This window comes from Pristiophorus japonicus, chromosome 15, assembly GCF_044704955.1.
Source record: "Pristiophorus japonicus isolate sPriJap1 chromosome 15, sPriJap1.hap1, whole genome shotgun sequence".
Classification (NCBI taxonomy): Eukaryota; Metazoa; Chordata; class Chondrichthyes; family Pristiophoridae; genus Pristiophorus; species Pristiophorus japonicus.
Genome location: NC_091991.1, coordinates 158316948 through 158343289, shown reverse-complemented (window position 1 = coordinate 158343289; position 26342 = coordinate 158316948). Strand labels below are relative to the sequence as shown.

The 26342-nt window shown below is 44.2% G+C and overlaps 1 protein-coding gene across 1 annotated transcript in view; it reads right to left on the bottom strand.

The window, feature by feature from the left end:
• LOC139281624 (uncharacterized) overlaps nt 1-26342 on the bottom strand; it is a 106928-nt gene that overhangs the window by 30558 nt on the left and 50028 nt on the right. Inside the window, exons 20-24 of the mRNA XM_070901769.1 lie at nt 22586-22790; nt 18810-18997; nt 17068-17165; nt 15331-15515; nt 4419-4621 (exon numbers count right to left, since the gene is read on the bottom strand). Of these exons, the coding sequence (XP_070757870.1) occupies nt 4419-4621; nt 15331-15515; nt 17068-17165; nt 18810-18997; nt 22586-22790 (879 nt within the window). The remainder of the gene's footprint in view (nt 1-4418; nt 4622-15330; nt 15516-17067; nt 17166-18809; nt 18998-22585; nt 22791-26342) is intronic.

Below are 26342 nucleotides of genomic sequence, written 5' to 3'. Positions count from 1 at the left end.
CATCCTTCTAAACTCCAGTGAATAAAGGCCCAGTTGATCCAGTCTCTCCTCATATGACAGTCCAGCCATCCCTGGAATTAGTCTGGTGAACCTTCGCTGCACTCTCTCAATAGCAAGAACGTCCTTCCTCAGATTAGGAGACCAAAACTGAACACAATATTCCAGGTGAGGCCTCACTAAGGTCCTGTACAACTGTAGTAAGACTTTCGGGCTCCTATACTCAAATCCCCTAGCTATGAAAGCCAACATACCATTTGCCTTCTTCACCGCCTGTTGTACCTGCATGCCAACCTTCAATGACTGATGAACCATGACACCCAGGTCTCGTTGCACCTCCCCTTTTCCTGATCTGCCGCCATTCAGATAATATTCTGTCTTCGTGTTTTTGCCCCCAAAATGGATAACCTCACATTTATCCACATTATACTGCATCTGCCATGCATTTGCCACTCATCTAACCTGTCCAAGTCACCCTGCAGCCTCTTAGTGTCCCCCTCACAGCTCACACTGCCACCCAGTTTAGTGTCATTTGCAAACTTGGAGATATTACACTCAATTCCTTCATCCAAATCGTTAAAGTATATTGTAAAGAGCTGGGCTCCCAGCACTGAGCCCTGGCGGCACTCCACTAGTCACTGCCTGCCATTCTGAAAAGGACCCATTTATCCCGACTCTGCTTCCTGTCTGCCAACCAATTCTCTATCCACGTCAGTACATTACCCCCAATACCATGCGCTTTGACTTTGCACACCAATCTCTTGTGCGGGACCTTGTCAAAAGCCTTTTGAAAGTCCAAATACACCACATCCACTGGTTCTCCCTTGTCCACTCTGCTAGTTACATCCTCAAAAAATTCCAGAAGATTCGTCAGGCATGATTTTCCTTTTATAAATCCATGCTGACTTGGACCAATCTTGTCACTGCTTTCCAAATGCACTGCTATTTCATCCTTAATGATTGATTTCAACATTTTCCCCACTACTGATATCAGGCTAACTGGTCTATAATTACCCATTTTCACTCTCCCTCCTTTTTTAAAAAGTGGTGTTATATTAGCTACCCTCCAGTCCATAGGAACTGATCCAGAGTCGATAGACTGTTGGAAAATGATCACCAATGCATCTACTATTTCTAGGGCCACTTCCTTAAGTACTCTGGGATGCAGACTATCAGATCCCGGGGATTTATCAGCCTTCAATCCCATCAATTTCCCTAACACAATTTCCCACCTAATAAGGATATCCTTCAGTTCCTCCTTCTCACTAGACTCACTGTCCCCTAGTACATTCGGAAGGTTATTCGTGCTTTCCTTCGTGAAGACAGAACCGAAGTATTTGTTCAATTGGTCTGCCATTTCTTTGTTCCCCATTATAAATTCATCTGAATCCGACTGCAAGGGACCTACGTTTGTCTTCACCAATCTTTTTCTCTTCACATATCTGTAGAAGCTTTTGCAGTCATTTTTTATGTTCCCTGCAAGCTTCCTCTCGTACTCTATTTTCCCCCTCTTAATTAAACCTTTAGTCCTCCTCTGTTGAATTCTAAATTTCTCCCAGTCCTCAGGTTTGTTACTTTTTCTAGCTAATTTATATGCCTCTTCCTTGGTTTTAACACTAGCCTTAATTTCCCTTGTTAGCCACGGTTGAGCCACCTTCCCCGTTTTATTTTTACTCCAGACAGGGATTTACAATTGCTGAAGTTCATCCATGTGATCTTTAAATGTTTGCCATTGCTTAACCACTGTCAACCCTTTAAGTATCCTTTGCCAGTCTATTCTAGCCAATTCACGCCACATACCGTCAAAGTTACCTTTCCTTAAGTTCAGGATCCTAGTTTCCGAATTAACTGTGTCACTCTCCATCTTAATAAAGAATTCTACCATATTATGGTCCCCAAGGGGCCTCGCACAACAAGATTGCTAATTAGCGCCTTCTCATTACACATCACCCAGTCTAGGATGGCTAGCTCTCTAGTTAGTTCCTCGACATATTGGTCGAGAAAACCATCCCTAATACACTCCAGGAAATCCTCCCTCACCGCATTGCTACCAGTTAGGTTAGCCCAATCAATATGTAGATTAAAGTCGCCCATGATAACTGCTGTACCTTTATTGCACACATCCCTTATTTCTTATTTGATGCTGTCCCCAACCTCACTACTACTGTTTGTATACAACTCCGACTAGCGTTTTCTGCCCTTTGGAATTCCGCAGCTCCACCCATACCGATTCCACATTATCCAGGCTAATGTCCCTTCTTACTATTGCATTCATTTCCTACTTTAACCAGCAACACCACCCCACCTCCATTTCCTTTGTCTATCCTTCCTAAATGTTGAATACCCCTGGATGTTGAGTTCCCAGCCTTGGTCATCCTGGAGCCATGTCTCTGTGATGCCAATTACATCATATCCATTAACTGCTGTCTGCGCAGTTAATTCGTCCACCTTATTCCGAATACTCCTCGCATTGAGGCACAGAGCCTTCAGGCTTGTCTTTTTAACTCACTTTGCCCCTTTAGAATTTTGCTGTAATGTGGCCCTTTTTGTTTTTTGCCTTGGGTTTCTCTGCCCTCCACTTTTACTATTCTCCTTTCTATCTTTTGCTTCTGCCTCCATTTTATTTTCCTGTCTCCCTGCATAGGTTCCCACCCCCCTGCCATCCTGGTTTAACTCCTCCCCAACAGCACTAGCAAACACTCCCCCCAGGACATTGGTTCCGGTCCTGCCCAGGTGCAGGCCGTCCGGTTTGTACTGGTCCCACCTCCCCCAGAACCGGTTCCAATGTCCCAGGAATTTGAATCCCTCCCTTTTGCACCACTCAAGCCACGTATTCATCTGAGCTATCCTGCGATTCCTACTCTGACTAGCACTAGCATCCTGAGATTACTACTTTTGGAGGTCCTACTTTTTAATTTAGCTCCTAGCTCCCTAAATTAGTCTCATAGGACCTCATCCCGTTTTTTACCAATATCGGTGGTACCTACGTGCACCACAACAACTGGCTGATCACCCTTCCTTTTCAGAATGTCCTGCACCTGCTCCGAGACATCCTTGACCCTTGCATCAGAGAGGCAACATACCATCCTGGAGTCTCGATTGCGGCCGCAGAAATGCCTATCTATTCCCCTTACAATGGAATCCCCTATCACTATAGTTCTCTCACTCTTTTTCCTGCCCTCCTGTGCAGCAGAGCCACCCACAGTGCCATGAACTTGCTCTCCCCTGATGAGTCATCCTCCTCAACAGTACCCAAAGCGGTGTATCTGTTTTGCAGGGGGATGACCGCAGGGGACCCCTGCACTACCTTCCTTCCAATGCTCTTCCTGTTGGTCACCCATCTACTGTCTGGCTATGTACCCTTTACCTCCGGTGAGACCAACTCGCTAAACATGCTATTCATGTCATTCTCAGCAAAGCTGAGAAATACATAAAAAACAAGATTGGACACTGGCTTACATATCCGTGCTGTTTTAACAATGTATTTACAGCAGCATATATTCTTATAATTAACTGGCATAATTGTGCCTATTGGTACAAGGGATTTACATTATTTTAATGTTTAGAACAGAATGAAATTGGCTGCGCAGACACAACTTTAAGGAACAAATCAGTTGGAAAAATCTTAAAAGCCCTACACTCTACTCCTTTAACTCAAATCACTTTTTACAAAAAAAACCCAGAGTTATCCAGTCGTTTGAATGAAGCCATTTCAATAAAACAGCATAGGAAGCATTTTTGCAATGATTCCTACTAGGATTAAGCAACTTTGAAAACACTGAATTAAGTGGACTCCAGTGACATCCAGTGCTTCTTCTAAATATGTATTTTTAAAATTCGTTCGCAGGATGTGGGCATGCTGGCAAAGCCGGCATGTATTGCCCATCCCTCATTGCCCTTGAGTGGCTTGCTAGGCCATTTCAGAGGGCTGTTAAGAGTCAACCACATGGGTCTGGAGTTACATATAGGCCAGACCAGGTAAGGACGGCAGGTTTCCTTCCCTAAAGGATATTAGTAAAGCAGATGGGTTTTTACGCCAATCCGGTAGTTTCATGGCCTTCATTACCGATACTAGCTTTTTGTTCCACATTTATTTAATTAACTGAATTTAAATTCCCCAGCTGCCGTGGTGGGATTTGAACGCATGTCTCTGGATCATTAGTCGAGGCCTCTGGATTACTAGGTCAGTAACATAACCACTCAGTAAACAAAAGAAAGCTTCCCTGAGGCAGCCTTTGACCTTCTGAGCATTACCGATAAAGACAACCACTGGATACATTTGTCAACCATTACATCCTTTCCAGGCTGTTTCATATGAAAACATTCTTATTCCAAGCAGTAGGTTGATGTACATTGGTGTGGGTGTGATGGGAAAGAGAGCATCGATGTTCGCCAGAATTCGAAAGCAGACGTGTTTTTACCTTTACTCCTGGGTAGATATCAATGGTGGTCTGATTCATTTCCACATGGAGGGAGTTCCTGCCATCACTCTCGTGATTCAGTAGCACTGTGAATGTGTTCCTCAGGAAATCTTTAGCTAACAGAAAACTGCACTTGCTGGCAAAATCATACATCTTCCCATCAAATGTCACGTAATGTTTGTTTCCAATGAGTAGGGCTTGATCTACGGAATGTTTAAGGAAAGAGTTTCAAGATTACATAAAATGTTGCTCCGAATATAGACAATTGCATTTAGATTACGTTTAAATTAAAGGCAGATTTCAAATAAATACAGAACGTCTTCCCCCTCTGGTATCGTGCGATGCACACTGTTGCCAAGATTAGTTAGTAAACAAGTGAAAACTGGATTTTACCAGTTATGTTTAGCATTCTAGCCCAAAGTTTAAAAAAAATTCAGAATACTAAATGATCTAGCATGTGGTGTGTTACTTTCATAAAATTGAATGCCCATATTGTGTATTATATTAGTGAGAATCACAAGATAAATATCAATAAAGGAGGCCAAATAAGCCCACTTTAGCTCAGCCATCCAGATAAAAAAGACTGCAAGTCCCCATCACATGGCTATTGAGTAACTCATAGGTCTTCGCCTCCATATCTACCAGATGTCTATTCCAAGTGTTAATTACTCATCGTGTGAAGAAATGCTTATTGACATCAGCCCTAAATTTTCTGGTCCCCAGCTGAGCCTATGCCCATTTGCCTCCTGTTGTAGATTACCGTCAAGTAGTGCTTCACATTTAACATTTCAACATCATTTAATCGATATACAGTAAAACCTGTAAGTTACCGGACGGACATCAGCTGTCCTTTTTTTGTTGTTGTTGGTGTCCCCATTTTTAAAATGGTCATTGTACATACTGTAAAAAACTTCAGTAGAATGGGGAGTTCTTTACCCAGCTTCCAAAGCGGCAGAGAAACCACTCTATCCCTGGGATAGGGCCGTGCAAGCATTCAGTCCCAGAGATAGAGCGTTTTCTCTGCCGCTGTGGATGCTGGGTAAAGAACTCCCAATTCCAAAAAAAAGTTGTTTCTTTCACAAAACCCGCTGCCGCCTCGCGCAGAGCTGCATGTCCCGTGTTTTAAAAGGGCTTGGTGCATTGAAAGCTGCCTGTCATTTGTAATTTGCGAGTGCCTGTGATTTCAAAGTGCTTCTTTTATATTTTACCATGCAAGTTTTTTGGGTCTCTTAATATTTGTCTGTTTTTTTCAGGTGTCCATTTTTTGGGAGGTTCCACTCTATGCTCTTATTCATATGTCCTGCCACATTCCATTGAACCCTTTTTGTGTGATGGTTACATTATCTTAATAGGACTTTTCAATGGAATGTGACTCTGTGAAGCTGCAGTTGCATATTCTGACCACCAAGTACGGTAGCAAGGAATCTTTACATTCAACCCTCACTCTCTAGGTTTGTATTTTTAGATGGTAACTTTACTTTTTTGCAGCTCATTACCAAAGGTTAACGGACAGAAAATAGAGAGTAGGAATAAATGGGACTTTTTCAGGTTGGCAGGCTGTAACTAGCGGGGTACCATAAGGATCAGTGCTGGGGCCTCAGCTATTTACAATCTATATTAATGACTTAGATGAAGGGACCGAGTGCAACGTATCCAAGTTTGCTGATGATACATAGCTAGGTGGGAAAGTAAGCTGTGAGGAGGACGCAAAGAGGCTACAGAGAGATATAGACAGGTTGACTGAGTGGGCAAAAACATGGCAAATGGAATACTATGTGGGGAAATGTGAAATTATCCACTTCGGCAAGAAAGAAAAAGCAGAATATTTGTGGAATGGTGAGAAACTGGGAAATGTTTGCATTCAGAGGGACATGGTGTCCTTGCACATGAATCACAGAAAGTTAACATGCAGGTATACCAAGCAATTAGGAAAGCAAATGGTATGTTAGCTTTTGTTACAAAGGGATTAGAGTATAAGAGTAAAGAAGTCTTACTACAATTATACAGAACATTGGTGAGGCCACAACTGGAGTAGTGTACAGTTCTGCTCTCCTTACCCAAGAAAAGACATACTTGCCTTTGAGGGAATGCAACGAAGGTTCACTGGGGTGAGGGGATTTCCCTATGAGGAGAGAATGAATATGCTAAGCCTACATTCCCTAGAGTTTAGAAGAATGAGAGGTGATCTAATTGAAACATAAAATTCTTAAGGGACTTGACAGGGTTAATGCTGGGAAAATGTTTCCCCTGGCTGGGGAATCTAGAACACGGGGTCACAGTCTCAGAATAAGGGATCGGCCATTTAGGATTGAGATGAAGAGAAATTTCGAGATGTTGAGATGTTGAGTATATTCAAGATGGTCGATAAATTTTGGGGAAATAGGGGGAATTAAGGGATGTGGAGATAGTGCGGGAAGGTGGAGTTGAGGTAGAAGATCAGCCATAATCTTGTTGAATGGCGGAGCAGGCTCGAGGGCCAAATGGCCTACTCCAGCTCCCATTTCTTATGTAGCTGTCCTTCGGAACCCATTCTGTTTCCTATTTCAATGGACTTTGCCACCTAGCCCTGAGCTGCCTGCTACATCCGGTAATATTTTATTAAAGAAAACTTGCCACTTGTTCTCTAAACTCCTTTGTTCAAATTCTCCTCAGTACCTCTGGCCCGACCCACCACCCCAAGCTCTACCAACTGCTGATGTGTTCTTGCTAGACGGTGGCTCTGCTCTCATCATTTGGCTCCCCGCTCTCAATAGAGCACCACTGCTCTTATCGTTGGCTCACGGCCTTTGTGTTACTCTTTCCCACTCCCAGCCCAGTTGCTGCTTCCAGTGCTCTGTGCCCCATTGCCCATAGATTCATTGGGGGAATTTTCAGAGCCTACGTTGGGCAGGAATAGGATGGTACAGCTCCATAAATCGCAGTGCAGCACCAACTGTCCGACTCCTGCTCCTACTCCAGCTACCATCATTTCCAACATGTTTCAGGCGCGAGGCTACATTTAGTATTCGAATCAGGATCCTGCGCCATTTGTAGGAGCCCAACGCAATTTTCAAGTACCAATGGGAGAGATTGCTACACGCCACACTTGGCTTCCCATAACCGGCAATATTTTCATTTAAAAACCGTGCCATCCCTACTCGAAGCGCTACCATCTCACGAACTGGCCTGACTCTTGGCTATCCCATTCATCCTTACTATTTCTACCTAAATTGCACCAGTTAGTTTATATTGCCTCTCCTCATTCTTCCTACCAAAATATATCACTTCACACTTCTCTGCCCATTTCACCAGTCTGTCTACGTCCTCCTGAAGTCTTTTAATATCCTCCTCACTGTTTACTACATTTCCGAGTTTCATGTGTTCTGCAAACTGTGAATTTATGTCCTGTATACCCAAGTTCAGGACATTAATATATTTCAATAAGAGCAGTGGTCCCAACACCAACTCCGAGGGAACACTTCCCTCCAGCCTGAAAAAACAACCGTTCACCACTATTCTCTGCTTTCTGACCCTTAGCCAATTTTGAACCCACTCAGCCACTGCCCCTTTTATCCCATGGACTTCAAATTTGCAAACAAGTCTATTATGTAATACTTTATCAAGCACCTACTGAAAGTCCATATACACATCAACCGCACTACCCTCATCCAACTTCTCTGTTACTTGTTGCTCTTCTCTGCACTGCCTCCTGGGCCACAGTGATTCCCTTTAGTTTTAATGATCAAAACTTGACAATATTCAAGGTTTGTTCTCACCAGGGCACTGTAACAATTTTAGTACAATGTCTGACTTTCAGTTCACTTCACTGATTGTTACTTCAAAGTGACTTGATACGTAAAGATTTAAATGGAATGAAAATCGGGCAGGTTCTGCCAGATCACCAGGTGATGACAAATATCTACACCCTGAATTGCATAGCAAACAAAAATGCAATTCTGTTCCACACACCCCTCTCCTGCTCGCCCCACCCTGCCCCCGGCCATCGAACAGTCATTCTTGGATTACACATCAAAATCACATTCATCCCCCAACACCCACATAGAAAAGAAACATCGAGAATGGGCCCGAGACTTCCTCCCGCTCCACTGAGTGGAGATTTAGACACAGGTTCGCAAATCAACATTAATCCTCAACCCCCTCCCTCCACTGAGCAGTGATTGCCGGATTGGATTTTAAACTGAAAATAACCCTAACTATGGAACAAAAATAATGAGTTTAGACCAAACATTTATCCTTAATCCCGTTCCCAAAATTATCAGAAATTCCATATTAAATCTTATCTCACAGGGAATATAAATATTGGTGTAAATCCCCGACTCCCCATTGGTGTTACCCACCCCTCAATCCTCCCCAGCACAGAGCATCCCACCCCCAAAGGAGCAGAACTAGCTAGAACATAGCCCAGCGATGGGATGGATTTCCTCCCTGCCTCCTCCCCCTTCCACCTCCTCTCCTCCCTACCTCTTCCCACACATCCCCCTCTCTATCTCCTTACCTCCTTCCTCTCACCTTCTCCAGCACACTGGAGATTGAGAGTGTTAACAGAGGACTGTAATCCAGTTCCTGAATGTAATGCCAAAGTCATTCTTTCTAGTGTTACTGGGAGGAATGTGCAGTTGACTCGGTCAAATATCTTTGTTGCATCCAAGAAGAGTGCCAGTATAGGAGTACCACATCACCTGGTGTTGGCTCTAGAGAGGCAGCTCTGCATAAAACCGGTTTGGTCTGTGCAGGCCAGCCCACAGATGACAGAATCTGTCTGGAGGCTAAGATCATGGCTAGTACTTTATAGTGGGCAGTGGTTTTATCTTACTTCTTTTGGATTTTAACTATTCTCTTTAGGCCATCAGTTTCATCCCTTTTTGCATCCTTTATGGTTCTCATCTCTTTCCTGACCATCTTCTTGCTGTTATAGAAACATAGAAAAATAGGTGCAGGAGTAGGCCATTCGGTCCTTCGAGCCTGCATCACCATTCAATATGATCATGGCTGATCATGCAACTTCAGTACCCCACTCCTGCCTTCTCGCCATACCCCCGATCCCTTTAGCTGTAAGGGCCACAACTAACTCCCTTTTGAATATATCCAACGAACTGGACTCAATAACTTTCTGTGGTAGACAATTCCTAAGATTCACAATTCTCTTTCATCTCGGTCCTATATAACTGGAAAAAGATCTCTTGCTGTTATGTGTAGCAACCTTAGCTATTTTCAATTCCAAATTCATCTTTTCCCCTCTTAGTGTGTTTCTGGATGTTCTTGTGCTCAGATCCCCTGACCATTCTCCCTACAGGCTTTGCAGAGTTTGTTCTTTAGAATTGTTTCAGCTTAAAGGATGTTGACAAAGCCCATGGACTTGATTAGAGGATGTTAACAAGAATGATGGTCTGGGTCAGACGGTGTCTGGAATAAAGTGGAAGAGATTAGATCAGCCATTGGAACAGAACCTGTGATCGGGATAGGCTGTGGGATTGAAATGAGAAGTGAGACACAGCTTGGATAAGATGGAAGAAGTAGGACAATAAAATAGGGATAAGGCCTGCTTCTGGCAATGGGGTTTATCAATTTGGGTCAGTTAGGTCAGATCAGATTAAACTATGATAAGATAGACTAGTTTTGCTCACTGCTATTATATGCTGCTGTAAATTGCTCAATTTGTCAAACATCATGCACCTTTCATAATTCTAACACTTATTTTTGTAAATTAAGTGTTGCTATAGATGGATAACCACAACCAGATAACATAAATTACCTCTTATGCCACCAACTGTAACTACTCTGTCGGGTAGGAAACATAAGGTGCTGCTACGTTATCAGAAAGCATTTTAATGCAATGGGGCTGATTTCCCTCCTCTTGTATGTTCCTGGTTGTATTGGGTGATCTGGGGCCCAGCAGACAGTTTGGCAGGCCAATTACATGCCTGTACGGGAGCACACCTATTTTTCTGTCGAATGGAAACACCAGGTGATCCAATATGGGTAGCCGCAGGATCAAGTAAATCTGACAGAGTAATTCTTTAAGACAGACAGGTAGACTCGATCAATTTGTAATTTCTTCCTGAAAAACGTTTTAATGAAAAAAATAACACATTTGAAGTTCTTTCTAAATTCGCTTTTGGTAACCGTTGGGTCTTTCTTTTGTACATTGAACTCGAGTGTTTCTTTGAGAGACAGCTTCCCATTGGTAACTTTTTGATGTTTTTCACATTTTTCTTCAAATATAAAAATATTGAATTTCTTACTGCTGTAACTTCCATGTAAGATCAGTGGAAACTCTCGAGAAATGGTATAAATGGTCATTTTTAGCCATTTACGCAGTTTCTCCAGAGGTTCAGATGAAATTGCGTCAGTAGGTCAGGAGAACCGCCACAGAAATTTCAAGCGACCGTGAATTAATGTAATTTGTGTTTTCTTTAAAACTATCTGTACTTATGAGTACATGGAAATCAGTTTTAAAAAAAGTGTTTCATTTTGAGAGGCACGAATGCAGGTATCTGAATCCCAGTCACCCACACCACTCAATGCTGGCAATGCTATTGGAGGAGGACTTCCTGGAGTGTATTAGGGATGGCTTTCTAGATTAATATGTCGAGGAACCAACTAGAGAGCTGGCCATCCTAGACTGGGTGGTGTGTAATGAGAAAGGACTAATTAGCAATCTTGTTGTGCGAAGCCCCCTGGGAAAGAGTGACCATAATATGGTAGAATAGCTTATTAAGATGGAGAGAGATAGTGTTAATTCAGAGACTAGGGTCCTGAACTTAAGGAAAGGTAACTTCGATGGTATGAGACATGAATTGGCTAGGATAGACTGGCAAATGATACTTAAAGGGTTGACAGTGGATAGGCAATGGCAAACATTTATAGATTACATGGATGAATTTCAACAATTGTACATCCCTATCTGGAGTAAAAATAAAAAAGGGAAGGTAGTTCAACCATGGCTAACAAGGGAAATTAGGGATAGTGTTAAATCCAAGGAAGAGGCATATAAATTGGCGAGAAAAAGAAGCAAACCTGAGGACTGGGAGAAATTTAGAATTCAGCAGAGGACAAAGGGTTTAATTAAGAGGGGGAAAATAGAGTACAAGAAGCAGCTTGCCGGGAACATAGGGCCCAAGTTTCGGGCCGCGCCTAGAACAGCGCAGCCCGGACCTGGACGCCCGTTTTTCGCGCCAGAAAGTGCGCCTAAAAAAAAACTGACAGATTCTCCGGCTCCCTGCTGGTCCTCTGGAGCCGGGCGCGGCGCAGCACGAGCTGTGGGGGGCGGAGCTAGGTCCCTGCGCTGAAAACAGTGCCGGAACCTCTGCACATGCGCACTACAGTGGGTACGCATGTGCAGTAGCTCCAGGCGCCCAAAACTGTGTGGGAGGGGCCCGAAGCACGCAGCCCCTAGCCCTGGCCGAATGGCCTCACTGGGGCTGCATGCATAAGGCTGTCTCCCACGCCCAGCTCCTGCTTCCTCCCGACCCGACTCGACTCCTGCTCCCGCCCCCCCCCCACCCCACCCCGGACCGGACCAGACCCGACCCGACTCCCGCTTCCCCCACCCCCCCCGCCCCCGGACCCAACCCGACACACGCCCCACCACCCCCCCCACCCACCACCCGACCTGACCTCCCTCTCCCTCCGACTCGAACCGACCTCCCTCTGCGCCCCCGACCTAACCCGCGCTCCCGACCCCCCCTCCCACCCGGACCTGACCCAACCTGACCTCCCTCCCCCCACCCCCGACACGAACCGACTCGACCCGACCTGCGCTCCCCCCCCCGCCCCCCCCACCCGAACCAACCCGACCTCCCTCCTCCCCCCCCCCCGACCTGACCCGTGCTCCCGACCGCCGCCCCCCCCCCCCAGATCCGACCCGACCTCCCTCCGTCCCCCCGACCTGACCCGTGCTCCCGACCCCGGACCCCTGACCCAACGCCACCTACCTGTAAATCTGGTGCTGAGGACGAGCCCTGCCCGAAGTCTTGGGCCGGCCCGTTCAGCCTCACTCCTGCTTCTCCTTACCCTCCACCTTCTCCTTATCCCTCCACCTTCTCCTTATCCCTCCCTCCCTCCTTCTCCTTTCATTTCTCCCCACTCCTTCCCCTTCTCCCCCCCCTTTCCCCTTCTCTTCCACCCCCTTCCCCTTCTCCTCCCCCCTTCCCCTTCCCCTTCTCCTCCTCCTCCCCTTCCCCTTCTCCTCCTCCCCCCCTTCCCCTTCTCCTCCCCCCTTCCCCTTCTCCTCCTCCTCCCCTTCCCCTTCTCCTCCTCCTCCCCTTCCCCTTCCCCCCACCCCCATCCCTCCCTCTACCCCCCCTCCCCCTCCCCTCACTGTCAGAAACACACAAACAGACAGACAGAGAGATAGAGACACTGACAGAGACACACTGCGTGGGGGGCATTCCAGCATGCTGTTGGAGAGCTCCCGGTGCTGCAGTCGGTAAGTAGAAAATGTTTTATTTATTGATTTAAAAAAAAAATTATTAATTTTTTTTGATTGATTTATTGGTTGATTTATTGATGTTTTTATCATTTATTATTGACGATGGCTCTTTATTTGTAAAACTGAAGTGTTTAATGTTTGTAAACTCCCCTTTAAACCCCCCCATTCCCTACGCCTAATTTGTAACCTACGCCTGATTTTCTAAAGTGTAGACAAGGTTTTTTCGAGCGTACAAAAATCTTCACTTACTCCATTCTAAGTTAGTTTGGAGTAAGTTTTCACTGCCGAAACTTTGAAAACAGGCGTAAGTGGCCCTTTTGAAAAAAAAATTCTGTTCCAAAGTGAAACTGTTCCAACTGACTAGAACTGGAGCAAACTAAATGCCGAGAATTTGAATTTCTAAGATACTCCGTTCTACACCAGTTGCTCCAAAAAATCAGGAGCAACTGAGGCCGAAACTTGGGCCCATAAAAAATGACTGCAAAGGCTTCCATAGATATGTGAAGAGAAAAAGATTAGTGAAGACAAACTTAGGTCTCTTGCAGTCGGATTCAGGTGAATTTATAATGGGGAACAAAGAAATGGCAGATCAATTGAACAAATACTTTGGTTCTGTCTTCACAAAAGACACAAATAACCTTCCGGAAGTGCTAGGGGACCGAGGGTCTAGTGAGAAGGAGGAACTGAAGGATATCCTTATTAGGCGGGAAATTGTGTTCGGGAAATTGATGGGATTGAAGGTCGATAAATCCCTAGGGCCTCATAGACTGCATCCCAGAGTACTTAAGGAAGTGGCCCTAGAAATAGTGGATGCATTGGTGATCATTTTCCAACATTCTATTGACTCTGGATCAGTTCCTATGGACTGGAGGGTAGCAAATGTAACACCACTTTTTAAAAAAGGGAGAGAGAAAACAGGGACTTATAGACTGGTTAGCCTGACATCGGTGGTGGGGAAAATGTTGGAATCAATTATTAAAGATGAAATAGCAGCGCATTTGGAAAGCGGTGACAAGATCGGTTCAAGTCAGCATGGATTTATGAAAGGGAAATCATGCTTGACAAAACTTCTACGATTTTTTTGAGGATGTAACTAGTAGAGTGGACAAGGGAGAACCAGTGGATGTGGTGTATTTGGACTTTCAAAAGGCTTTTGACAGGGTCGCACACAAGAGATTAGTGTGCAAAATCAAAGCATGTGGTATTGGGAGTGGTGTATTGACGTGGATAGAGAACTGGTTGGCAGACAGGAAGCAGAGAATTGGAATAAACGGGTCCTTTTCAGAATGGCGGGCAGTGACCAGTGAGGTGCCGCAGGGTTCAGTGCTGGGACCCCAGCTATTTACAATATACATCAATGATTTAGATGAAGGAATTGAATGTAATATCTCCAAGTTTGCAGATGACACTAAGCTGGGTGGTGACGTGAGCTGTGAGGAGGATGCTAAGAAACTGCAGGGTGACTTGGACAGGTTAGGTGAGGGGCAAATGCATGGCAGATGCAGTATAATATGGATAAACGTGAGGTTATCCACTTTGCTGGCAAAAACAGGAAGACAGAATATTATCTGAATGGTGACAGATTAGGAAAAGTGGAAGTGCAACAGGACCTGGGTGTCATGGTACATCAGTCATTGAAGTTTGGCATGCAGGTACAGCAGGTGGTGAAGAAGGCAAATGGCATGTTGGCCTTCATGGCTAGAGGATTTGAGTATAGGAGCAGGGAGGTCTTACTGCAGTTGTACAGAGCCTTGTTGAGGCCACACCTGGAATATTGTGTTCAGTTTTCGTCACCTAATCTGAGAAGGACGTTCTTGCTATTGAGGGAGTACAGTGAAGGTTCACCAGATTGATTCCTGAGATGGCAGGACTGACATATGAGGAGAGACTGGATCAACTGGGTTTGTATCCACTGGAGTTTAGAAGAATGAGAGGGGATCTCATAGAAACATATAAAATTCTGATGGGATTGGACAGGTTAGAGGCAGGAAGAATGTTCCCGTTGCTGGGGAGTTCCAGAACCAGGGGTCACAATCTAAGAATAAAGGGTAAGCCATTTAGGACCGAGATGAGGAGAAACTTCTTCACTCAAAGAGTGGTTAGCCTGTGGAATTCTCTACCGCAGAAAGTTGTTGAGGCCAGTTCGTTAGATATATTCAAAAGGGAGTTAGATATGGCCCTTACGGCCAAAGGGATCAAGGGGTATGGAGAGAAAGCAGGAAAGGGGTACTGAGGTTGAATGATCAGCCATGATCTTATTGAATGGTGGTGCTGGCTCGAAGGGCCGAATGGCCTGTTCCTACACCTAATTTCTATGTTTCTATTAGACACTTCAAAACAAATCCAATTTTGTTGAGTAATTAATTCATAATAATAATGCGTTAATATAGTGCATCACTTAGAAACTTCTCAGAGTGCTTCACATAGTGAGTTATTTTGAAGTCCATTGACCGTTGCCTGTTATGTTGGCAAAAAACTTACGTTCAAACGGGCTGTCCATCATCCTGCGTTTTAGTCTGTAATATTCTGCTACTGGGTTTATGTTGTACAGGCTCCGGAGTGCCTTTATCAGCTTGGTTTCAACAAGGTAGTTGGTAATATTAGCCACATCAAGCAACTGCGTCCCCATAGGCAACAACGGCACATTCACTGTGACAGAGCAAACTCTGCAAAATAGGTTCATTACACATGAAGAATGAAAGCTATCTATTGAGACTACTGAATCTAATTTAACAGCAATCTGCCAATAACTGCTTATTAACGAGTCTGAAAATTAATTTTTCAAATGTTACTTTTACGGCTTGTTGAATGCCAGTAATATTGAATGAAAATACTTGCATTCATATAGCGTCATTTACATCCTCCGAATGTCCCAAAGTGCTTCAGAGCCTGTGAAATACCTTCAAAGTATAGCCATCATTGTAATGTAGGCAAACATGGCAGCCAATTTTCACACAGCAAGGCCCCAAAAACAGAAATTAGAGAAATGACCAGATCATCTGTTTTTCGGTGTTCGTTGAGTAATTAATGTTGGCCAGAATACTAGGAGAACTCCCCTGCTCTAGTTTGAACAATGCCTGGGACCTTATCCATCATCCTTGAGAAATTTAAGAAATCCAGATCGTTCAGTATTAATGATCTGTGAAACTTGCATCAGTAACCTGGTTTATAGTTATCTTGAAGCTTCCTCATTAACAAGCAGAAGTTGAAAATTCCAATAACCTGTGCGATACCAGTTCCTGTAATAATTGTAAAATGCTCTTCAATCCATGCTACCATCATTACAGTACAGCCCACAGTATGGATATGGCCTTGGTTTAATATCTCATCCATAAGACAGCACCTCAGATAGAAGAGCACACCTTTAGCATTGCACTGAAGTGTCCTCCTGTATGGCTCAGAGACATGGACCATATACAGTAGACACCTCAAATCGCTGGAGAAATACCACCAATGATGTCTCCACAAGATCCTGCAAATCTCCTAGGAGGATAGACGCACCAACGTCAGTGTTCTCGATCAGGCCAATATCTCCAGCATCAAAGCACTGACCACACTCGACTAGCTCTGTTGGGCGGACCACATCATCTGCATGCCCGACACAAGACTCCAAAGCAAGCGCTCTACTCGGAACTCCCACACGGCAGGCGATCCCCAGCTGGGCAGAGGAAACGTTTCAAGGACACCCTCAAAGCCTCCTTGATAAAATGCAACATCCCCACCAACACCTGGGAGTCCCTGGCCAAAGACAGCCCTAAGTGGAGGAAGAGCATCTGGGAGGGCGCCGAGCACCTCGAGCCTCGTCGTCGAGAGCATGCAGAAACCAAGCGCAGGCAGCGGAAGGAGCATGCGGCAAACCAGACTCCCCACCCACCCTTTCCTCCAACGCCTGTCTGTCCCACCTGTGACAGAGACTGTAATTCCCGTATTGGACTGTACAGTCACCTGAGAACTCACTTTTAGAGTGGAAGCAAGTCTTCCTCGATTTCGAGGGACTACCTATGATGATGATGACGACGATGATGAAGTGTCGGCCTAGATTATGTGCTCAAGTCTCTGCAATGGGGCTTGTACCCAGAACCTTCTGACTCAGAGGCTAGTGTGCTACCAATTTGCAACGGTTGACATAAAGATCTTATGGAAAACACATAAAATGTAACTGTTAACGCAACTGAAATATAGTTATAAATGCACAATATTTAACATCCTGGCACTTACTCTGCCGAGTGTTTGTAGAGATTTGCAAGCGGCTTTTGGATCTTGCTAGTGGCTTTGGAAATTTTAGCCTCGACCCACTTCAAAGTTTGTTGTGTTGCCTGTTCGGATATGGGGAAAAGCGTTACCTTCATGTGTAATGAACTAATATCAGATGCAGGCAGACAATGGTAAAAACAGAACAGAAAGATAAAGGTAAATGATTAATTAAACAGAGATCCTGCAAATACCCTGTATGAGCTATTTGACAGTTAGAACTAACAACCAAGATCAAGGAAAGTAATGTGTTCTAAAAAAAAGTATTCTATTTCAATTTATTATTTATATTGAACATGTTAGAAAGCTCAGGAACTAAAATGATTCTTTTGTCAATTTTGTTCAATATTAGAAAATGCCTTTTACTGATTCAGTTTTACTGTACTGTTCAACACTGACTCAGTTCACAAACAGGAAGAAGTCTAGAATTTTTGTATGGCAACATTAATTTTTGTGATTTATTTTCTTTACTTTTCATCAACTGATATTTCCTTTTCCAAGGGGCTGATTTTCAGCAAGGCCTCCGCCTGCCAAAGTGCCGCCGAAGTACCAGACGGTACTTTGGGCAGGATATTCATGGCCGAAGTCCCTGGAAGGTCAGCGGGTGACAAATGGAAGACATACCCTGCCAATCTGGGGGGCAGCGGGCGGGAGCATTCTCGGCGGCAGAGGCGCTTGCCGCCCAAGTGCCGCCGAGGATGGAGTCGGGCCCACAGCGGGTCGAAGACCTGAAAAAAAAAAACAACAGCAAAAAATACAAAAAGTATCCGAAGACCTTCAGGGGACCCCATGCAGGTAAGTTGCTGTTGAAAAAAATTATTAAAATGTTCACTTACCTTTTTTTCAGTTTCTTCAGACTCACCGTTGGGGACAGACCAGCGGTCCACCCCCGTTCTGCCGCCGAGTCCCGCCCACGGGAAGCTGAGAGCTCGGCGGGCGGGAGCTCAGTTGCGCCACTCGGCCGTCCGCTGACATCAGCGGGTGGTTCCAGCGGCTCTCCCCTCCCGCCTGCTCCAGGCCACCCCGAAAGTGGCCCTGGGCAGATCTTCAGGAGGAATGTTGGTGGCAGTGGGCACTGAGGTGCTGAAAATCGGCCCCCAAGTCTCCAGACCTGCCTTGAGTTTCTCTTTTTATGTGAGGGACTGGGCCTAGGATTTCTATATAGTTGTTAAGTCGTATCTTGAGTTTGGTAGACTGGAGGTGTGTTTCTGTGGTCCTGACAGGTTTTCCTCCCTCTGAGATAGAACATACTGTTACCATAAAATGCTCCAATTATTAGCCTGGGGAGATTGCAGCAATTTGTTGCAATCAAGCTTGAATGGCTGGAATTTGAATGTATGCCCCAAGAGTCAAAATACTTAAGTTCTGCCGCTACCAGATTTACTTTTAAATTTATTTATAAATCATCCCTACGCAGACCAACTAAATATACACAGTCGGGTTAATTTTACCTTTGGGTGATATCGATTCAGCTGTCCATTATACATCTCTCCATTGAACTTCCCAACAAATTCTTTCACTGAAGCCAATGGAAAAGAAAATCAGGAGAGATGTATCTCACGATTCCTAATATTTAGGGCTGACCATGATTTTTTTTCATACTTAATAAGGTCAATTGGAGTTGAGAAACAAAACATCTTTCCCCAGTCTAGAAAACTGTTAGCGGCACAAAGTATTTCCCTCTGCAATGCAGCATTTATTACACTTACCAAATCAAATGCTTGCTTGGTAATAAGGAGCACTCTCTGCGCCGATTGCAGCAGCCATGTATCCTGAACTACTGTGGGTATAAAAGACTGAATTTTCTCCAGATACTCCTCAGTTTTCAGTCTCCACTCATGATCTAGTTCCTTCAGTGTCACATCGTAGTAAGCATCTTTTAGTGTGGCCACAGGCTCTGAAAATCAAATGGACTTAGCAGTTAATATATTAAAATCTTACATCTGCATATAGTTTGGGTCAACTGTTTCCATTATAACTTACTATTCCTACATTTATAATGAAAACTTGCTATGAAAACGTGACATGCTGTAATTACGCCCTCCCACCAACGGAGGCGAGGCATTGCAATTATAGCCGCAGGCCATTGCTCAATCACTCCCTTTGTGAAAATGTCGACTATAGGGAAAGCCAGGTAATTGTAACTACTTCTAAACTCCTACGATCAAACAGTTGTCACGGCTTGTATATTTTAGGCTCCCGGTCAGTGACTGTATATTTTCCCCTCATTTCTTTCCGTAACAAAGTGTGATGTTCTGAAGTGAAAGTCTCGTGTATGACAATCAAGTGATAGACACAAAACTATTCTAACATAAATACACACACGCCAGCAGATCTCTCATGATGTTGCTCACAGTGAGTCAGAGGTCGGGCTACTACGAGATGATGGGGGTTGCTACAATGAGCATTTTCAGTGTATTTGGACTTTCAGAAGGCTTTCGACAAGGTCCCACACAAGAGATTAATGTGCAAAGTTAAAGCACATGGGATTGGGGGTAGTGTGCTGACGTGGATTGAGAACTGGTTGGCAGACAGGAAGCAAAGAGTAGGAGTAAATGGGTACTTTTCAGAATGGCAGGCAGTGACTAGTGGGGTACCGCAAGGTTCAGTGCTTTGGCCCCAGCTGTTTACACTGTACATTAATGATTTAGACGAGGGGATTAAATGTAGTATCTCCAAATTTGTGGATGACACTAAGTTGGGTGGCAGTGTGAGCTGCGAGGAGGATGCTATGAGGCTGCAGAGTGACTTGGATAGGTTAGGTGAGTGGGCAAACGCATGGCAGATGAAGTATAATGTGGATAAATGTGAGGTTATCCACTTTGGTGGTAAAAACAGAGAGACAGACTATTATCTGAATGGTGACAGATTAGGAAAGGGGGAGGTGCAACGAGACCTGGGTGTCATGGTACATCAGTCATTGAAGGTTGGCATGCAGGTACAGCAGGTGGTTAAGAAGGCAAATGGCATGTTGGCCTTCATAGCGAGGGGATTTGAGTACAGGGGCAGGGAGGTATTACTGCAGGGCCTTGGTGAGGCCACACCTGGAGTATTGTGTACAGTTTTGGTCTCCTAACTTGAGGAAGGACATTCTTGCTATTGAGGGAGTGCAGTGAAGGTTCACCAGACTGATTCCTGCGATGGCGGGACTGACATATCAAGAAAGACTGGATCAACTGGGCTTGTATTCACTGGAGTTCAGAAGAATAAGAGGGGATCTCATAGAAACATTTAAAATTCTGACAGGTTTAGACAGGTTAGATGCAGGAAGAATGTTCCCAATGTTGGGGAAGTCCAGAACCAGGGGTCCAAGTCTAAGGATAAGGGGTAAGCCATTTAGGACCGAGATGAGGAGAAACTTCTTCACCCAGAGAGTGGTGAACCTGTGGAATTCTCTACCACAGAAAGTTGTTGAGGCCAATTCACTAAATATATTCAAAAAGGAGTTAGATGTATTCCTTACTACTAGGGGGATCAAGGGGTATGGCGAGAAAGCAGAAATGGGGTACTGAAGTTGCATGTTCAGCCATGAACTCATTGAATGGCGGTGCAGGCTCGAAGGGCCGAATGGCCTACTCCTGCACCTATTTTCTATGTTTCTATGAAAGAATTTGTTAAGAAGTTTGAAAGAGAGCTACCCAGAGGCAGCAAAGTAAATGGGGCAGATTTTCCTACTATTGTGCCTGGGCCACATTGGATCACCGAGGTGCAATGTATCGAAGAACATCAGGTGTCGAGGATAATATACTGGTCATGAAGCCCGTCCAACTTTCCGTTCATTAAAATTAATGGATGGAAAATTGGGCAGGTTCCCTTATACTATAGCGTCGTAATCATCCTGGCCCAATTGACAGTTTGCGTTGTGTCCAAATGATCCAATGTGCACACAAATACTCGAACAGCAAAATCTGCCCTTAATTGTTTCTTGATTGGGTCGTGGAAAATAAATAAGTGGAGTTTCCTCACCGACATTACAACAGTGTATGAGGTCGAAATTCCGTTTGCAATGCCACGCACTAGCACCAGAGGGGGGCAGCTAACGGGCGACTAAGGACTTACCGTCGACAGGGGACGGGTTCCTCGGCTCACGAGAAATTTAGTTGGGTGGTGGAGGCAGTGCCAAGAGGTACCGCTGCGTGCTCTACCGCCACCCACCTGGTGACATCATCGAGCGTGCAACTCCCTCTTGCCGCCATGGTTGCGAAATTAGGTAAAAAGGGTGGCCTTCCTGGCAAGCGTTTATACAGCCTGGGAAAGGTGGTGGGGGGTGGGGAGAGTATCGTCCAGAGTAGTAAGTTGGTAACTTTAATTTTTTCAGCGTTTATGTATTAATGGCACCAGTGGGGAAGTGTGGGTGTGGGTCAGAGAGGTTTTCAGAAACTTTTTTTCCCATTTTTTTTCAACTCGCAGCCTACCTTTGGGAAATTCAGTCGGCCTCCTGTATGTGTGAAAGGTATGGGAAACAGAATGAGGGGGAAGAAAAGCATCGCTTTTTAAAGAGTTCGTATTCACCAGATCGGCATAAAAAAGGATGGAAAATGCAATCCCTTTGTTTGAATGAAGGTATTTTTGAGCATTGTAATTTGCAGGCTTCTCTGTTGTTGGTTAATTGGGTTTAAGGGAGGCTTCCTAGTTGTACCTACTAACATAAGAGAATTGAATAAACAACAATGAACTGACGGACACTGTATGGAACTTGTGATATAATGAGATTTGACACATCTAAAGTAATGGAAAGAAAATCGTGCAGGATTTCTTATGGACGTGTGACCCACCCATGCATCACACACAGGCAATTGAATAACCCTGGGCACCCAAAATTACGGCTATTTTGAAAAGTGTTTTTCTTTCTCGAGTTTCCAATCAATCTTATTTACATGTCACTAAGCGCAAAATCGGTCATAAACCAGTGCAATTGTGCAACATTTTAAAATGTCATTGAAAAAAATTGCTTTAAAAAATATTCCTTGTTATATTTAAGAGTGGTAACTAGCTGAAAATGGGTTTATCAGAAAAACGAAGTATTTTTAGTCACAGTGTCAATCCACCACCTGTGAGTATGCTTTTAAATGACTAAAAATGATTTTTTTAAAGTACAGACCCATTTGCTAGTTATATTGGTGTACTCTACTCAGTTTCTTAGTAAATTTAAAAAAATTATATTCCAAAGTTTTTAAAACGTGCCTTGCGCCCAAAAGAACCAGCTTAATATTTGGAGCCTCCTCCAAGGCCTGCAAACGAGCTCAATTAGCAGAAACTCCCAATGGTGATTAATCCATCCTGGGGTTGTGGCCTGCTCCTAGCGTGATGATTTTTAAACGAGCACAAAAGATTGCAGAAACTTGAGCTGCGCTGAACATAATTTGTGCATAAAATTCTGCGCTCTTCTGCCGATTACGGACGAGTTCTGAGCAGAAACTCCAAGCTAATGCACCAAACATCGTTTCAACCTTTTATTGCATTTTCCTCATCGGTCTTTACTTACTTTGTAGTTCCCCTTGTAACTGTTGCAATGTTTCTTGAATCTTTGCTAGGTACAATGGAACAACATGCAGCAGCATCTGTCTGGCTCTGCTCAGCTTCCATAACTGACGAAATGTTCGACCGCCATTCCTAATTACGTCCGCTGCTTTCTGTGAGACTGTTAGCATCCAGTCACATGTTTCATACAGAAAGTCAGTATCTTCAACCTATATAGAAGCATAAAATTACAGCTCAGAGTACACGTGCAGAGAGGAAAATGTTTTGCCCACAGCCTCAGCTAGACAAATTTCGGGCCATTAGTAGCGTGAATCAGGAGTACCTCTACATAGCTGATTACTGAGCTTGAAAGCACTGACTGCACGGAGTCAAAAGGCTGACAGAATACAAGCCAAAAAGGCCACAAATTATCAGTGATGGGTGAAAATAATACTCAAGTGCAATGGAAATAGGAAATAGAATCTAGAATGTACAAGAGGGACAGGTCAATATATGTGTCGCAGTTCCTATTCCATAATCGAAACTGCTACACATATTCATGCTCAGGGCACATCAAATGATGCAATTCTTTTCAGTCTTTAAGCTGACTACATTTCCTCCCCATATCATGGGGATATACTGTCCTGATATTGCAAAAGCATTCTACCATAACATTGAATTCAACGTTTTTCCACACTGTGCAATTTCCTTTGGTTATGGGGATTACGGTGGCCTCCCAAACAATATTCTGTTCAGTCACAAACACGTCCACAATTAGAACGGTGGCATTCTTCCCTGCAGGTCCAGACAGAATGAATACAAGAAATAAAATATACAACAGCTGTTATTGGCCGATGGCTGGGATTCATTAGAGTTCAATTTAGGGTTGCCAAATAACATTATGTCTGGACCATTGCAGTGTTTACAGAGATACATTTACAAAGCTATCTATAGATGCAATACCATTACAATCTTAAGACCACTCAACCTTTATATATAATTGATTAGTGTTAATAGACAATTTGCATGATTTCAAAATTGCAATGTCAAAAAAGTTTATGATGTGATGTTTTCTTTTTATGTATTAGCATAACATATTAACATATTAAATATAAAAAGGTGGCATAATTATGTGCAGTCATGATGGCCTAGTGGTCTACGGTGCTGTATTCAGGTTATAGTCTCCCCTAGAGCTGTGGGTTCAAATCCCACCCCTGACATTTAATTAGTGGCTGGTCATCGATTTCTATTCGACAACACTGGTATACAGAGGCGGTCTGTAAGTTTGACTGCACATGCTGAATTCCGGCCACCTTCCCACCATATTGGAAATAGCGGACATTTTGAATACTTACTTTGTTTTAGTATTTACAGTAGAGCATGCCGGACATCCCAAGGAAACTATTAAATCAGGAACAAGGTCTTACCAAAATGAACGTAAGTAAAAAAGCAGTAATGAAGAAAATAATGGCACTAAGAGTGACAAATCTCCAGGACCAGATGGTTTCTATCCCAGGGTTTTAAAGAAAGTAGGTGAGCATATTGCAGATGCGTTAACTATAAACTTCCAAAGTTCTCTCTCAGGAACTGTTCCTTTATATTGGAAAATAGAAACATAGAAAATAGGTGCAGGAGTAGGTCATTCGGCCCTTCGAGCCTGCACAACCATTCAATAAGATCATGGCTGATCATTCCCTCAGTACCCCTTTCCCGCTTTCTCTCCATACCCCTTGATCCCTTTAGCCATAAGGGCCACATCTAACTCCCTCTTAAATATATCCAATCAACTGGCATCAACGACTCTCTGCGGCAGGGAATTCCACAGGTTAACAACTCTCTGAGTGAAGAAGTTTCTCCTCATCTCAGTCCTAAATGGCCAACCCCTTATCCTAAGACTGTGTCCCCTGGTTCTGGACTTCCCCAACATCGGGAACATTCTTCCCGCATCTACCCTGTCCTGTCCAGTCAGAATCTTATACGTTTCTATGAGATCCCCTCTCATCCTTCTAAACTCCAGTGTATAAAGGCCCAGTGGATCCAGTCCCTCCTTATATGTCAGTCCAGCCATCCCTGGAATCAGTCTGGTGAACATTCGCTGCACTCCCTCAATAGCAAGAACGTCCTTCCTCAGATTAGGAGAACACAACTGAACACAATATCCAGTTGAGGCCTCACCAAGGCCCTGTACAATTGCAGTAATACCTCCCTGCTCCTATACTCAAATCCCCTAGCTAAGAAGGCCAACATGCCATTTGCCTTCTTCACCGCCTGCTGTACCTGCATGTCCCCGTATTTTGAGGCTGTGCCCCCTAGTTCTAATCTCCCCGACCAGTGGAAGCAACCTCTCTGCCTCTATCTTGTCTATCCCTTTCATTATTTTAAATGTTTCTATAAGATCACCCCTCATCCTTCTGAACTCCAACGAGTAAAGATCCAGTCTACTCAATCTATCATCATAAGGTAACCCCCTCATATCCGGAATCAGCCTAGTGAATCGTCTCTGTACCCCCTAAGCTAGTATATCCTTCCTTAAGTAAGGTGACCAAAACTGCAGGCAGTACTCCAGGTGCGGCCTCACCAATACCCTGTACAGTTGCAGCAGGACCTCCTTGCTTTTGTACTCCATCCCTCTCGCAATGAAGGCCAACATTCCGTTCGCCTTCCTGGTTACCTGCTGCACCTGCAAACTAACTTTTTGGGATTCATGCACAAGGACCCCCAGGTCCCTCTGCACCTCAGCATGTTGTAATTTCTCCCCATTCAAATAATATTCCCTTTTCCTGTTTTTTTTCCCCAAGATGGATTTTCCGACATTGTATTCCATCTGCCAAACCTTAGCCCATTCGCTTAACCTATTTAAATCTCTTTGCAGCCTCTCTGTGTCCTCTCCACAACCCGCTTTCCCACTAATCTTTGTCATCTGCAAATTTTGTTACACTACACTCTGTTCCCTCTTCCAGGTCATCTATGTATATTGTAAACAGTTGTGGTCCCAGCACCGATCCCTGTGGCACACCACTAACCACCGATTTCCAACCTGAAAAGGACCCATTTATCCCAAATCTCTGCTTTCTGTTCGCCAGCCAATTCTCGATCCATGCTAATACATTTCCTCTGACTCCGCATACCTTTATCTTCTGCAGTAACCTTTTGTGTGGCACCTTATCGAATGCCTTTTGGAAATCTAAATACACCACATTCATCGCTACACCTCTATCCACCATGCTCGTTATATCCTCAAAGAATTCCAGTAAATTAGTTAAACATGACTTCCCCTTCATGAATCCATGTTGCGTCTGCTTGATTGCACTATTCCTATCTAGATGTCCCGCTATTTCTTCCTTAATGATAGCTTCAAGCATTTTCCCCACTGCAGATGTTAAACTAACTGGCCTATAGTTACCTGCCTTTTGCCTGTCCCCTTTTTTTAAACAGAGGCGTTACATTAGCTGCTTTCCAATCCGATGGTACCTCCCCAGAGTCCAGAAAATTTTGGTAGATTATAACGAATGCATCTGCTATAATTTCCGCCATCTCTTTTAATACCCTGGGATGCATTTCATCAGGACCAGGGGACTTGTCTACCTTCAGTCCCATTAGCCTGTCCAGCACTACCCCCCTAGTGATAGTGATTATCTCAAGGTCCTCCCTTCCCACATTGCCGTGACAGCAATTTTTGGCATGGTTTTTGTGTCTTCCACTGTGAAGACCGAAGCAAAATAATTGTTTAAGGTCTCAGCCATTTCTACATTTCCCATTATTAAATCCCACTTCTCATCTTC